Raw genomic sequence first — 16,015 nt, forward strand, 5'->3', positions numbered from 1 at the left:
AGCCATAAACCATTGGGAGTGTAAATGAAATAGCTGACCTCTGCCATTTGCAGGCCTGGCCGAATATATGGAGGGCAGAGATTGTGACACCTGGCCTCTGGGGCCACATCATGGCCCGATAAAGATGGATCTCTGCATTCTACGGACATACGGCACACATGACGGAAATTTTGGATACACATCTGTGGTTCAAAGGAATGCCTTTTAAACCATCCCCCAACTTTAAAGGCATAATGGGATACAACTACAAAGTGCCACCTCACTATGAGGAGAGATTTGCTAGTGGGGATGCAGGACCGTAGAACCTGGTCTGTGTGGTGCACATTGCCTGAAGACTTTGTTGTCAATGTGGAGGATAACTGCCTGTGTGCTTTCCTGAAGAGTGGCTAGCCTAGGCCAACGCCCTGCTGACCAGTGGCACCCTGACGTGGGTTCCCAAGGACTCTTGTTCTCTCAGAGGTCTCAGTGATATCACAAATCTCCTACGAGGGACCCACAACATCTACCGGTGACATCTGGAGAGTGGTGCCTTCTAAATGCCCACATCACCTGCTGAAAGCTGGACAGTGCGGTGTGAGCGTGGAACTACAGGATCGTGCCTAGTACGGAGGTCAAGAAGGTGCCCGCATCTACAGTGAAGTGGTTCCTGTACTGGGGGGACCTTGGCATGCATAAGCGTCTTGTTGGTGGTGAGCGGATTCATCCGTTGCAGGATTCAACGTGGCCAGCTTTGTTGACTGTGGTGCATTTCTCTTACGGACAATGCCGACTGCATACTCATTGCGTACGTTGTCCTTTTGCCAGGTTGCGACCCTCAGGTGTGGGACGCATCTATTGCGGTCTCATTTTACCTCGTGAGACATTGCTGAACTTGAGTCTGTGTGTGTGAGCTGGACTGTCTGGTGCATCCGACATCAAGGTGTGCCAGACCTACTGCTCATCTCCAGGGAGGTCAGAATAGCAACTCTACTTTGTGTAACCTGAACTGTCATGTGCGACTTATCTTGCTGTGCGCCAGACCATTTCCCTAGATTGTTGGGACACAACCCAAATCAATGTGTAACCGACGGCGTGCTTCCTCAAGCAGAGAGGCTCCCCATTCACTGCATTGTTCCCTCACTGGCCAATCTCGGTGGACCAACTGCCCTCACCCCCCATCTGGCCCTTCAGAAGACTTTGTGGTGACAGGTAGGAGTGATAGGAATGGACTAGGCCAGAGGGACGTTTCTGAGAAGGTTTGGGAACAGGTCAAGAAACTGTACGCCCCTCGCTGTGCTTCGCAGCACTGGGCTGGTGCCAGAAGGCACTGGTGGACCTCTGTAACAAATTGTTGCTCTTAGCCTGTTTCTGCTTCACAACTTTTTGGTGAATTTCCTGAGTGGCACCATGACCCCCTTCGTTTACGTCTACCTCTTGTTTATGCTTACTATATATCCCCACCTGCTTCCCGGGGACCCAGATGAAGTGTGATCCCAGCCAGGCGAGGCCTTATGTCCAGAGAGAGGGGCTGGTGAACTTCCATCCAGGGTGTCTGGGACAGTGGGGGTGAACACAAGGGTGCTGGGAGGTTTGGAGCTACGGTGTCTGCGAGTGTTGGCTACTGACCTGTTTGGCATCAGTGGCACCGCATGAGAGTGCGAGTGCATATGAAAGTGAAAGTGCACATACGGACCAGGCTGGTACCGGTCATACTGCGTAGCAGTGCAAAGTGAGTGTGTGGGTGTGACCGTCTGTTAACCGCCGGTGCTTCATGGCTCTGGTCCGCGGTGCTGGTTTATACGTGGTTCTAGTGACAAAGGTACTTTACCTCTCAATATTGGGTTAACCTGCGTGGTCTTATTCAGGGGTGCTGCTAAAAGTGTTATAACTCATGTGTACATATTACGGATATTGATGGAACCCTGGGTGCACCCTATAGCCTTGTCACATAGCATTATTAGGATTGTGAGGGTGAGCTGGGAATAAAAACGTGTCACACCACATAATGGTGCTGTGGGGGAGAATTGGAATCAGACTTTTTCCATATGTGCATATTATCGAGATCTGATCAACACAAACTGGGTCTAGTACTGCTAGTAATATTGCCATGTATGATTCATGCCCAAGATTCCATTATCTTCAAGTCACGCTGTTTAATATGTGTGTTGAATATAAGTGACATTTCTCGACATCAAGTGTGAAGTCTCTTCTGTGTCGAGCGGAACATTTATTGTATCTGTGTACTGTGCTCTTGTTTTACACATTGCTTTTTAAAGACGCCTGACAGTTCAGTGGCAAGCTACCAAAGGGTGAGCAGGGGTTGCACAGTGTGTTATCACTTGCCCTTGACAGGAGCGGTGTCTTCTGCCGGGCTGGGGCACCCCTTGGGCAAACCAGACAGTGCCGGTTCCAACATTACCCTTTTCTCCGAAACAAGCGCCTGGTGGTGGCACATTCAAATGTACTTATAGAAGTAGATTATTTAGGACAGTGAAGGCTCACAGTCACTAGGTATCTGGACAACTATTGGAAGGACAATCAATGACAGACGCACGGAAAACGAGTAGGCCAAATTAAAACTCTACCAACTAGGAATGTACTCCATCTCCAAGAAAGTATTCTTATAAATGAGGGCTAGCCTGTGAAAAGAACCAACATAAATTGCATATTGGTCGTAAGAAATTTAGGTTGATAAAGCCTACTTTCACATAACTTTAAGTCCTTTTTTTCAGAATGCAACACAAAAAAATTGTGCATAAATCATGGAACAGTCCAGAACCTTGAATCCTTTTGAAAATATCCCTGTTATTTTGTAAGCAAGAAGCCTTTAATTAGAAAAGTGTGAAAGACGCAATAATAAAATGAATAAGGTCCGAATACAGATGATGCGCTTCATACGGAGAAGGAAAGTACCAGACACTGAAGTTGAAGTTCTTATTTATTTTACATATGCCAGACAGGTCAATCTGAGGAAGCACCCACGAGGAGTTTTAATGGGAGACTGTTAACAGAAAGATTTCTTGGGACTTACTAAGCAAAGACAAAACGTGCCCGTTTGAGGCCAAGTGACCAACAAAACCTAACGTTCATGGTAGTTTACGAGGCACCCATTTGTAAAACATCACGTTTCCGGAACACTGTTGATCATTGCACGAACTAGGTCACTGGATATCATCATCATCATAAAGGTCTTCAAATTCTGCAAAGAAAAAAAAAATCACATTAAAAATTGTTTAGAAGCGGTTTCTTACTACTTGTAGCAAGACTGTCAACATTAGGAGACAATGCTACATGTTTATTTTACTTAAAATGGAATGCAAAACAATAACAGTATTGTAGAGCATTTAAACAGAATGAACGGATGTAACACTAAGGTACAATGCAGTTGATGCTGAACACTAATTCCCACTTTTCTTGAGTCGAGCACTGGAGCTTAGGATGTCCACGCAATTACATTCAATGCAGTTCTAGATGATAGATTCACTGAATACACCCTTGTTAGTGCTACAATTTCCCTATCTTTGGTGAAGACGACAAGTAGCTCCAAAATTAATTACCAAAACACTTTGTTGAGACGGGGAATGGGTGGGGGGGCTGTGGAGAAGGGCGGCTTGGTGGTTCTGGAGTTGGCTGAACGTTTGGCTTTGCCATTTTTTTTTTTTTTTTTAAATATTAGTTTTTGTATGAAGGCACCTATTGCATGAAAACAAGCACTGCCTAAAAGCGGATATATGTTTATACAAACGCACACACTGTACCAGCATTCCCTGCGACTGGAGGTGCTGATCTGCATATTGTGCAAGAGCAGAATGCAGTCACTCAGTCGGGTAAGCCAATGGTTAAAGTTGACTGACTCTGTGCCAGATGCTGTGGTGGGCAGAAGCAAAATATGAATGACACTACAGCAGACCAATGGATTAAGGCGGCTTCATGTGTCTCACAAATTGTAATCACACGGCAAATGGACTGCGCGTGTTTACCGCCAATGTCCGCTGTTTAAGATAAGGCTGCTGCGACACAGCAAGACAAGGGCACGTGGCTGCTTACACGTGAACATGTGCACATGTGTGTGGACTGCTCGTGTGAGACTATCGTTATGCGCAGCCCGGTAACTGTGCATAGGTAGTCTGGCGCAGAGGGGACTCTGCAAGGTCAGATATTGACCTTGAATAGGCCTTGTAATATTAGTGGGCACTTATAAGTCCCTTTCATTAACTGCTTTGTCGGCATTAACACTTTATTACATACAAGCGGGAAATCTGCCTAGGTGCAGTTGTGTTTGCTTTAGTCTTCCAAAGTCCGGTAAGGTATGAAACTGGGGTGGAAAATGTGGCCCAGTTCATATCTATAGGTCCCAACACCATACATTTACACCTTATAGGTCATCCAGAATTGTCACATTTCTCTGGTTCAGGTCAGGATCAGAGACCAGGCCTTTTGTTAACCTGAGCCAAATTAATTAAATGTCTTTGAAATAGAGTAAACAAACAGCAGCTCCACACAAAAGGAATAATTAACTGGGCTTCCCTTTGCTCCTGAGGAGGAAATGGTGGGGATGAATGTTCTCCCACTTGTTGTGGTGAATGGCTGCACTATTTGTGCTCTAGTTTAGCTGGCAACTAGGGGAACCTACAAATCCTGGGCATTTTGAAAATCTAAAGAGACAGGCAAAGTGTTGTGTGGTTCCCACTAAGTTTTCTTACCCTGGCTGCCCTGCCAACCTCTAACTTTGCCTCACATTTTGCTGAGGAAAATTTTAGAATCCACAAAATTCTCATCATCCAGCATTGCCACACTTGGTGGCCTTATTGTCTGCATCAGAGAAAATGCATGATTTTACCAAAGTTTGAGTTTTGAATAGCATTCTGGGTAAGAAAACGGAATGGGATCCACGCAAGCCACACCACCTTGGAAGTCTAATTTTTACACATGTTCTTGGAGGTTTCCCTAGGTTATAGCCAAGCCAGTGACCAAATGCTACAACTAGTCACTTTGCCAAAATGAGTCAGCATTCATGGCAAAAACTTGAGTTCTCCAAGTTAGGTTTTGGGGTTCAACATATTGCGGTCACTAGACTCAGCCACACAAGTGGAGGAGCACATTCACTGTCTCACCTTCTAACAACCCACCAGACACATTTGATCTGCATCCCAGGCAAAAGCACAGCTCCCTCACATCAAGAAGACTAGAAGCAGAAGACGCTCCTTCTCATACTTTGCCGTCAAGATTTGGAACAACATCCCAAAACACCTCAGAACCTTCCCCTCCCTCATGGACTTCCGAGGGAACACCAAGACATGGCTCTTCCAGAAGTAATAGGTATAATAACCTCCTTCCCCATCGGGTCTGCCCTTCTCAACTCATGGATGCTCTCTTGGGTGATTAACCGTGCTCTACAAATGAATAAGACATAATATAGGGAGAAGTGTGGGGGGGGATAGATAATAGTAGAACAATTGCTATTATTGACTGAATTCCTTTCAATTTTTTGCTTCTAAACATAAGCCAGTATGCAAGAAAAAACACATTTTGCAAAGGGGCCTCTGAATCACAAAATAATATTAGCCCCAAAGTCAAAGTTGTAGAAATAACTACTATTCCTAACCTCAGTATACTGGATGCATTTTAAGAAGGCAGAGGTTTCCTGCATTTACAGTTTTCATTCAACAGATTTTACTATACTGATTGTTGCATACGCTGCAGCTCAGTTGTTGGCTCTGGGCACTGCGCGCCTTTGGAGAACAAACTCACATTATATATCCCTGGGAATAGGAGGGTCTGACAGACATTACAATACTTTTCTAAATCAGCCATTGGCGTAAAAAAATAAGATCACCCATTTCATTTTAGTTTTATTTACATCGTTTTTTATTATAATCGTTGGTTTCTTTTGGAAAGCTATAAGCCATCTACATAAATAGCCCCCCGCCTAATTTAGGCTTGTCTGCGTCTCAGAAGTGTATTGCTTTTCGAGTTCACCCATGGGTTTTGCACCTATTTCCATCACAAACTGAAAGTACAATAATTAAGAAATATAGACTGTCACTTAAAAAAATGCCAAAACTGGGATAATTAAAAAATATATATATTTATTTTACATAAATCTGGTTGTGCTTCAAAACTGACAAGAATGTGGTCTAGATGGTTTCTTGCATAGCACTGCCTCCCCTTCACCCCCGCTCAGCTACACTGGACTGGAGGTCAGTGCCCCTGTCATAGGGCCTCCTGACTTCCTCAATGCCTCTCCCAGGCTTTTTGAGGAGCCAGGATATGAAGCTCTTAGACTATTTTACAGGACAGCTGGAGGCCTTCCTAGAGTTGTCCTTTTCTTACATGTCCAGATTTACAGTCTTCTCCACGGGATGCTAAAGTACTTAGACCTTCCACTGCTTTCCACTGCCCTCCACTGAAGTGTCCTCAGTTCTCGGCATCTTCCTGCCTATTTTCACACATTGCAGATGAGTGATCTGCAACTGGTTACACTAGTGGTGTCAGAACGTTTTTTGAAAAAGTGTTCAAAACCTAGAGCATAAGCCTCTTCCTATTAAATTTACTCTTATACACTTTTTTTTAGGTGCCTTAAGTTATATACCAGCCCTCGCTCTGCTCCCCAGCCCATTGGGCCATCCTTCCCTGCCTACATCCAAAGGGTCCCGTTAGGGAGATTCCAAATGATGATGAGTTCTTCACTTCCTCTCCGCAGGAGACAAGTGATGATAGGGATAAGTTGATATGGATATACATTGAGATTTTCCAGATTTACTGTTACTGCCCACCACCAAAAGTGAGCTTCAGCAGCAAAAGTCCCAAAAATGGTTTCCTTCCAAAAACGTTGCTCAGTCTGCTTGACACTGGCTGTACCTGCCAGATTTACACTAACAGCCAAATACCCTAAACTTGTGTGGGGAGACAAAGCATTTGCCACTCAAGCGGAAGATTGCAGTAAAGTAACTTTCTTTTGTTGTTCAAGCAGAGATCCTATGAAGAGAACTGACTGCGCTCTCAAACGCTTCCAGGACCAAGGCCTTGATGCAGTTCACCCTAGAGTCAGGTTATTATATATGTTAATTCATGCTTTTCTACTTCTGTGGAAAATAACCCCACAGATTTCAGAAATTATGCTCAGTGGGCAGTTTGCCTCCTGCATATTGGCATCCTCTTTGCTTAACAGAGAAAAATCCATTCTTATACACCTTGACCATAAAGTAGGAGACATGTTGTTGACATGCACTTAACATTCCTGTTTTTTTTGTTGTGGGCTCATTCTTTAAGGACATTTCTTAAATAGTCAACATATTGTGCATTGAAAGTGACACAATCCCCAACAAGAGGGAGCTTTTAGGTACGCTTTTAGGAGCATGGCCGGGGCCTATGTAGAAGACCCGACTTGATCTTTTATTCCCAAGCTATAAGAATGAATTTAAACTATTAGAAGGCTAGATTGGTAATACTGTCAACAAGTGTTAGTGGGTTAACATGAATAGTCCAACATGGCAATGGCAGAGGAGAGGTCGAGAAGGATTACCCTAACTAATCAACCTTCATCAGCTACCTCCAACAGTCTGCCACTATTATCCATAAAGGCAGTCTCAGACCCCAAATTAATCGCAGTCCAATAATTGAAATATAGGCAAGTATTTTTGAAGGGAACTTACCACCTTTAAATTTAATTTGCTAGTTTCTGGTAATTCTGTTATAGTGCGTTAATTACTAGGCATGATATTTACCTTGTTTAAACAAGCATTGAAAATGCAATAGGTCTCGCAATAGAAGAGTTTGACATTTTTCGTTTTGCATATGGATGAGTGGCGTTGCGTGGATGAGTGGCGTTGCGTGGATGAGTGGCGTTGCGTGGATGAGTGGCGTTGCGTGGGTGAGTGGCGTTGCGTGGGTGAGTGGCGTTGCGTGGGTGAGCGGCGTTGCGTGGATGAGCGGCGTTGCGTGGATGAGCGGCGTTGCGTGGGTGAGCGGCGTTGCGTGGGTGAGCGGCGTTGCGTGGGTGAGTGGCGTTGCGTGGGTGTGTGGCGTTGCGTGGGTGTGTGGCGTTGCGTGTGTGTGTGGCGTTGCGTGGGTGAGTGGCGTTGCGTGGGTGTGTGGCGTTGCGTTGTTGAGTGGCGTTGCGTGTGTGAGTGGCGTTGCGTGTGTGAGTGGCGTTGCGTGTGTGAGTGGCGTTGCGTGTGTGAGTGGCATTGCGTGTGTGAGTGGCATTGCGTGTGTGAGTGGCGTTGCATGTGTGAGTGGCGTTGCATGTGTGAGTGGCGTTGCATGTGTGAGTGGCGTTGCATGTGTGAGTGGCGTTGCATGTGTGAGTGGCGTTGCATGTGTGAGTGGCGTTGCGTGTGTGAGTGGCGTTGCGTGTGTGAGTGGCGTTGCGTGGCTGAGTGGCGTTGCGTGGCTGAGTGGCGTTGCGTGTGTGAGTGGCGTTGCGTGGCTGAGTGGCGTTGCGTGGCTGAGTGGCGTTGCGTGGCTGAGTGGCGTTGCGTGGCTGAGTGGCGTTGCGTGGCTGAGTGGCGTTGCGTGGCTGAGTGGCGTTGCGTGGCTGAGTGGCGTTGCGTGGTTGAGTGGCGTTGCGTGTGTGAGTGGCGTTGCGTGTGTGAGTGGCGTTGCATGTGTGAGTGGCGTTGCATGTGTGAGTGGCGTTGCATGTGTGAGTGGCGTTGCATGTGTGAGTGGCGTTGCATGTGTGAGTGGCGTTGCATGTGTGAGTGGCGTTGCATGTGTGAGTGGCGTTGCATGTGTGAGTGGCGTTGCATGTGTGAGTGGCGTTGCATGTGTGAGTGGCGTTGCATGTGTGAGTGGCGTTGCATGTGTGAGTGGCGTTGCGTGTGTGAGTGGCGTTGCGTGTGTGAGTGGCGTTGCGTGTGTGAGTGGCGTTGCGTGTGTGTGTGGCGTTGCGTGTGTGTGTGGCGTTGCGTGTGTGTGTGGCGTTGCGTGTGTGTGTGTGGCGTTGCGTGTGTGAGTGGCGTTGCGTGTGTGAGTGGCGTTGCGTGGCTGAGTGGCGTTGCGTGGCTGAGTGGCGTTGCGTGGCTGAGTGGCGTTGCGTGGGTGAGTGGCGTTGCGTGGCTGAGTGGCGTTGCGTGGGTGAGTGGCGTTGCGTGGTTGAGTGGCGTTGCGTGTGTGAGTGGCGTTGCGTGGTTGAGTGGCGTTGCATGTGTGAGTGGCGTTGCATGTGTGAGTGGCGTTGCATGTGTGAGTGGCGTTGCATGTGTGTGTGGCGTTGCATGTGTGTGTGGCGTTGCGTGTGTGTGTGGCGTTGCGTGTGTGTGTGGCGTTGCGTGTGTGAGTGGCGTTGCGTGTGTGAGTGGCGTTGCGTGTGTGAGTGGCGTTGCGTGTGTGAGTGGCGTTGCGTGTGTGAGTGGTGTTGCGTGGGTGAGTGGCGTTGCGTGGGTGAGTGGCGTTGCGTGGGTGAGTGGCGTTGCGTGGGTGAGTGGCGTTGCATGGGTGAGTGGCGTTGCGTGGGTGAGTGAATGGTTAGCTGTTGCTTATGCGACGTATAGCACTTAATACTAAAGTAGGCAGACCTTCTTAGCCTTTGTGAGAATAATAGCAAAATAAAAATAAAAACCAGATCAAGTCAAGGACGCAAACGGCACCATGCTATTGTTTATTTACTCAGATGATATGCATAAAAATGTAACTTGTGAGCACGTTTCTCTAACTCTCCAATAATCCCATTACAACACTTTGTACAAATGAGATTGGGACTCATCCTTCCGAAGTCGAGAAAAATGTGCAACGCTGTGTTGAAGTTAATTTTTTTAATTAACAAAATGCAAATAATGTGGAGAGATTTCAAGTGATTCAGGAATGGGGGCCCTTGTAAAGAGAAAGTACGGCCGGCCTGGGCAGTGATAGGGGAGGAGGGAGGAGAAATGCGAGTCACGGCAGCAGCAGCCTTTGATGTGCCTGCCGGCCGGCCGTGAATAATTAGGGGGTGAGAAATGCGCTCGGAGGGCTGCCTTTGATGTGGTAATGCGAGGCAGGCAGGCAGGCGGCTGGTGGCATTGTGCACGCGCTTTTTAGGGCTTGCGCAAGCGCAATGACCTAAAAAGCACATGCACTTGAAGGAATCGCCAGTGGAATCGCCAGTGGATAAACACTGGATAAGCCCCTATAGAGCTTCGCCAGCTATGCGCTGAAGCGCATCAGCAGGCGAGCCCTAAAAAAAAAGTTTAATGGACAACTGCTTTCCTCTGCATGTGTAGAACACATCCTTGGCAAATAAGGCATTAACAAAGGGCAGAAATAAGTTAGGAACCTCGTCTAGGAATCACTCAGAGGCCGGGGAAGGATTGTACGGATTTCACTATCTTCCACATTTTGACTGTCTCTTCTAAGAAGATATGCATGAAATTGAAAACGGGTTCGTTCAGAGGTTGGAGTTGTAAAGCATATGAACTCTACCCTCCGAAAGCTCCAGGTTCTTCAAAACATACCCAAAAAGATGAGAGCGGGATATGAAGACAAAAAACACACAACAATGTGAGGCAGGGAAATATTATCTCACCTACACAGACTTAAAAGGATGCTCCATATGCATCCATGTCTCCTTTGATTCATTGAGTCACCCTACGGCTTGGGAATATTTCAATGCAGTCTGGCAAATTAATGTCACCTGGCGATTTTCAGAGTGCATGCTGCATTTTTAGTGCCTTTAACGGTTTTAAGGTCTGCAAAAAGTAGACATTCATTGGTACCACTGATGTATTAAGATTTAGCTGGCTAACAGTCTCAAATGAGTCCACTCTGACTGGTACAATGACTGAATTTTACAGGAGGTAAGATTTGCTAAGTTGAAGATTCCATCCTTCCTTATGGTCCATCTTCAATGGCTTAAGCCATTAACTGGGCCGCAGGAGCACTGCACAGAAAAGATTTCTGGTCTGTAGTGCTTCATACTACAGCTTTGCCATTTCTCAGTGTAAGGATGAAAGGTTGAGGTGGTCTTGACAGGATTCGAACACGACCTGTAGCTCACACTAGATGTCAGAGAATGCCTAACCTGCAGATCTATCTTTCTGGCAGATCTCAGAGTATTTGTACAAGCATTTACAGTTTGTCCATTTAAACAGTCAAGATGATCATGGATGTCATGGTGAGAATTGAGTGGAATAATTGTCATCTTAGGAAACAACACATAGTGAAAAGAGTCAGTCACAGGCATGAGCTACCCACCTACCCTTTGAGTTGTTCGGTTCAACAGATTATGTCGCCCACCTTTCGCAGAAAAAATAATAAAAGAAAAATGCTTTACCATTGAAGAAATCCGAATGAACTGCTTTTTCATTGGCGGCTAAGTGGAATAATTGTCATCTTAGGAAACAACACATAGTGAAGAGAGTCAGTCACAGGCATGAGCTACCCACCTACCCTTTGAGTTGTTCGGTTCTACAGATTATGTTGACAACCTTTCGCAGAAAAAATAATAAAAGAAAAATGGTTTACCATTGAAGAAATCCGAATGAACTGCTTTTTCATTGGCGGCTAAGTCCATCAGAAGTCCAGTACTTCCACCTGCCTAAAAGGAGACATTATGCTGATTAATTAGCATATATATTCAAGTTGTGTAATACAATGCCATTGCTTTATACATGGATAGAGCATTTTTTTAAATTGGAAAATACTGCGTATTTACGTATATTTAAGTTAGCACACCTAGACTATACATTTCATTTACTGGGCCTCTGCTTGTTTGCATTGATACGGATTTTAAGGTTGCTGAAGAAAATGTGCCTTTGCAATTGCACAAACAAATTTCCTACATGCGTGTTTCTCTTCTGTGTTTTTCCTAGTCAAAAAATAGTCCATACTGGATTTATTTCCTTATGTTTCTTTCTTGTACTGTATCTATCTGTGTGCCTTAGGGGGAAACCATGTTGAGATGTTCTTGTACCTTGTAACAATGAAGGCTGTTACTGTCCGGGCCGCAATTGTATTGCCAATCGTTTTAAAATGGCCCATTGTTTAGTTTGCTCCAACAGTGCAATAGCATTTCCCTTGTTTGTAGGGTAAAGGGGATTAATAGTTATTGCCCAGTTAGGAGTTTTTCTTAAGTAATTTATTTTATGTAGCACAGTTTCTACAATATTGATTTGTTTATGTCAGGTATCTTTGTTAGTACAGTACTATGATTTCACGTCACACCTTGTAGAGTGCATAGGTTTTCACTTCTCTGAAGCTATAAAATGTGCCCTTGCTGGGACGTGTGCCAGAATTTTCTTTGACTTTGAAGGAAAACTCAGTTTTTTAATTTCATTTATGCTTACAGACTTTCCTTTGCTTTCATACAGAGCAGTCCCGTTGTGGTACTTACCTGACTTTATAAAACTTTCCACGCCTTTCATACCAAGCAGTCTGTTCTCTGATATAATAATCCAGTTATAATTAAACTCTCCTTTGACTTTACAAACAGAGTAGATCTAGCTAGCTCATTATTGAACTAGATTTGGTTATGGCTAATTCCCTTATTTAATGATCTCTCGCAATTGGCTTTATTTTTATGGATTTTTGGTGCTGATCTGAATATGGCTAGCTACTTTTTGCCTTCTGTAATGATTCTTAATGTTAAATAAACCTATGAGATTTTGACTTAGAGCACCGTACAGTTAAGGTTTTCTTTATTTCTCTTAGGGCGTTTGTCCTATGGGACTCACGTGGCCCGATCCTGCACACCGGACCTTTGAATTTTTAAGTGCAAATCTGACAGAATTTTGGCAGAATAAATGCAGGCAATGGTAATACAGAATAGAATTGGTGCAAATTCTGGGGCATAAATGTAATTAAAAATTTGCTCCCCAAAAACTGTCAAAAGTTATGGAATACTGGAATCACGTGGCTCAATGCTGGTGTACCAGTTGAGTCTGTCTGGAGTTGCATTATGTGAGATTTAATAGGACCACTGGTTTACACCCCCACTTTGGCTGGGAAAACCGCCTGGAAAATTCAAATACGTAGGAAGTGTGACCAACTCTGCCAACCCCACCCCTAAGGTGGGGTGAGGGGGGGGGATAGTGAGGTGGAGGACAACTTTCACTCCCACCATCTTGAAGATGGGGACCCCTCAAATCAGGGCTAGGCTTATGCCCCCTGGCATAATAGAGGGTGTAAAGCAAACACCCAGAGATGATGGACGGAGCGCTAAAGCTTTCCAGACACACACACACACACACACACACCCCCAATCCCAAATCTGAGTTGAATCCATCGTTCTTTAGCTCACTTCGTCACCTCAGTTCAGACCCAGCCATATGCAAATCAATCTTGACCCTCAGTCTAGCCCGAAGTGCCAAGTAAGGTGCCAATTGGCCCTACCTGCTACGCCCCTAAAAACACCTCCTAAAATTAGTATTTAGGGGCTCCCCCAGAACAGACCCACAGTTCTGCTATGACCTAAAAAGCAAGAAAACGACCCTGCAGAGAAGACTGAAAACGACAACTGCCTTGGCCCAGCCCTACCGGCTTGTCTCCAGCTTCTGCAAACCTGTGGCTCGTCTTGCAGCCAGTGACCTCTGAAACCCTGGGAGGACAGGTGCCTTCGACAAAGACTCCAATCCCCCACGGACAGCGGACCTGTCCATGAAGAAACAAACGTCAAGAACCACCACATAGAGGACCAACACTGGTTGACATGAACTCCTTGCTGCAAAAGTACAAGAACAGTCGCAGTTGAGGACCGACACTGGTGTCGGCACGACTCACTGCCACTGAAGATCTCCCAAAGACCGCAGTGGTAGAGGACCAGCACTTGTGTCAATGTGACTCTACCATGCCTGAAGAACGCCCTACAGCTGGATGACCACCACCTCAAGGGATCCTTTTGGCTCCACGACCCAAGTTGCCCACAGCTCCGGGCCCGAGAGCCTGTACCCTCCTGCTAGTGGCCCTGCTGCTCGCCTCCTGCACTACCTGCCCGCGAGCTCTCCAAGACGACCAGAAAATGGCAGACCCCCTCCGATCTACAGCCATGGACCGAGACAATAACTGTGTTGTCCGCCTGCTGAAACCTATCCCACTCATTGACCCCGCCAACTGCCAGGGTAAAAAGATCATTGCCAGTATCGACCGCTAAGGCAACAATACTGAAATCCGCACTGTATGGGTGCCCCAGTTCCCCACGATCCTGCACTCTGTGTGTGTCTGAACACCCGAAGACTGGAACTTCAAGTTGTATACTCGCTTGATACATCCCTCAATTGATTCCCTCCACAGAAATCTTGAACTATTTGAATATTGCACTGTCGACTTTTGAACATGAGAAGTAGCTTTACTTGAAATGTACTTATCTTAGCAACAAAGAATTGGTCTATAAAATAAAATACAAACAAAGTATAATTTTTAAACATTTGTCTGGATCCCCTTCTTTAGTTGTGTCCAATATTGATCATGTGTGTGCTGTAAATGTCTTACACTCCTCTGTGTTCGGCCTAAGTCTTCTCGCCCACACTACCACTAATAGAGCACTTTGGGTGTTACATTGAGCCCTCTACACTTTTGGGAAACCTCTGGACTCTGTGCACGGTATTACCACCTAGTGATAATATCACATAAGCTTCCTTATTCAGATTGTGATAATGTACTTGTGTTGTCTTGCGAAATGTGATTTGGAGGGAGTTAATTGTTTTTGTGGCATGTGCAAGTTGCACAGTGTGTTATTTCAGTGGTGTTGTGATTTAAGTTACGCACATGCTTCAAAAACTGTAATGCATTGTAATGTTTTGCTCATGATGGGGCTATATTGTGATTTTATGTAAGCTACGTGCAAAGTTTTGGGATATTTGACAAATCTTTATGGATTTATGGAAATCCAACAGCTTGAGATAATAATGGAAGGCTGTCTGCTGACAAAAAGTATGGAGTCACATCAGGTTATTGGTTAAAATCCTATTGATTAAAGTGGTCGTGAGACTATGTTGGTGTGGTTGAAAGCACTTAAGAAGTTTTTCCTTCTGAGTCTGGATTTTCAGTCCTATATCCCGGTAAACAGACTAAGATTTTTTTGTTTTGATTTAGGGACTGCATTTCAAGTGTTTGGAATAGTATTGCGTGCATTTTGAACTACGTTGAGATGACAATGGGTGCACTTTTATATAAGTCTAATTCCGGCTTACTCTGGACAATACAAAGTTATAATCTCCTGTTCATTGTACATCTGAAGAGAAAAAGATTAAGATCTTGAGGTGTGCCACGTTTGAGACGAAGCCTCAACCTCGACTTGCGCAGTTCGTACCCTTGAATTAGTGGGACTACATGGTAAGCAAGAGAACAAGTAAGAAAACATGTCTTTATTGTGTCAGGTTTACAAGTATAAGACATACAGTAAAACAATCTTGTAATTTAAAATAATGAGTAAAATAACAATTAGAAATAATGAAGCATTAAAGAAAAATTCGTCATGAAGCATTCTGCACCTCAAAAACCATGAAAGCGAATAGTAAAAAGAAACGAATCATCTACTTAAACCAGAAACGCATTAAATATGAAAAACTAGCAGTGCCCATGGTTTAATGACAGTGATATGATGAATTTCAGTAAACATGTATATTTTGGACTTTACTTGAGGATGAACAATTTGGGAGAGAGGGTCCGCTTTATAGAATGCACCAATATCATAAAAACCTTATGGGCAGGAGGGAAGCAAAGCCTAATCAGCATGAGATCTTGTTATTCTCCATGCCGCATAAATATAAGAAGCCACTGGAGCCAATATCTCATAGTCTACTTGGAGACACAATGACAAAGCTGCTTTACATTGCCTGGCATTGAATCAGACCAAAAGGGGGTCGCAAAAACTGCTGCCTTGCTTCCGTGGACAAAGTGCAAAGAAGCATAAAATGTAGTAAAGTTCTGTCACTGTCTTGAGTACAAGTACATAGTGTTGAGGCTGGGGCTTTTACCGATAATGTACCTAACCTAAATCTTTCATAGAGCCATCTTTCCAGGTCAGGATAAAGCTGATCCATATACTGCTGAGCCTGCTGGAAGTTTTCCAATCCAGGAATCGCTTGAAGAGATTTATTTATTTATTTCTCCTCTCTGC

The 16,015-nt window shown here is 45.0% G+C and overlaps 1 protein-coding gene across 1 annotated transcript in view; it reads right to left on the reverse strand.

Moving 5' to 3' along the window:
* Positions 1-2,899: 2,899 nt before the first annotated feature.
* Positions 2,900-16,015, reverse strand: part of LOC144792889 (COP9 signalosome complex subunit 9) — a 37,832-nt gene continuing 24,716 nt past the window's right edge. The window contains exons 2-3 of the mRNA XM_078668094.1: positions 11,425-11,497; positions 2,900-3,178 (exon numbers count right to left, since the gene is read on the reverse strand). Coding sequence (XP_078524220.1) covers positions 3,141-3,178; positions 11,425-11,497 — 111 coding nt within the window. The 3' untranslated portion in view covers positions 2,900-3,140. The remainder of the gene's footprint in view (positions 3,179-11,424; positions 11,498-16,015) is intronic.

This window comes from Lissotriton helveticus, chromosome 11 (assembly GCF_964261635.1).
Source record: "Lissotriton helveticus chromosome 11, aLisHel1.1, whole genome shotgun sequence".
NCBI lineage: Eukaryota > Metazoa > Chordata > Amphibia > Caudata > Salamandridae > Lissotriton > Lissotriton helveticus.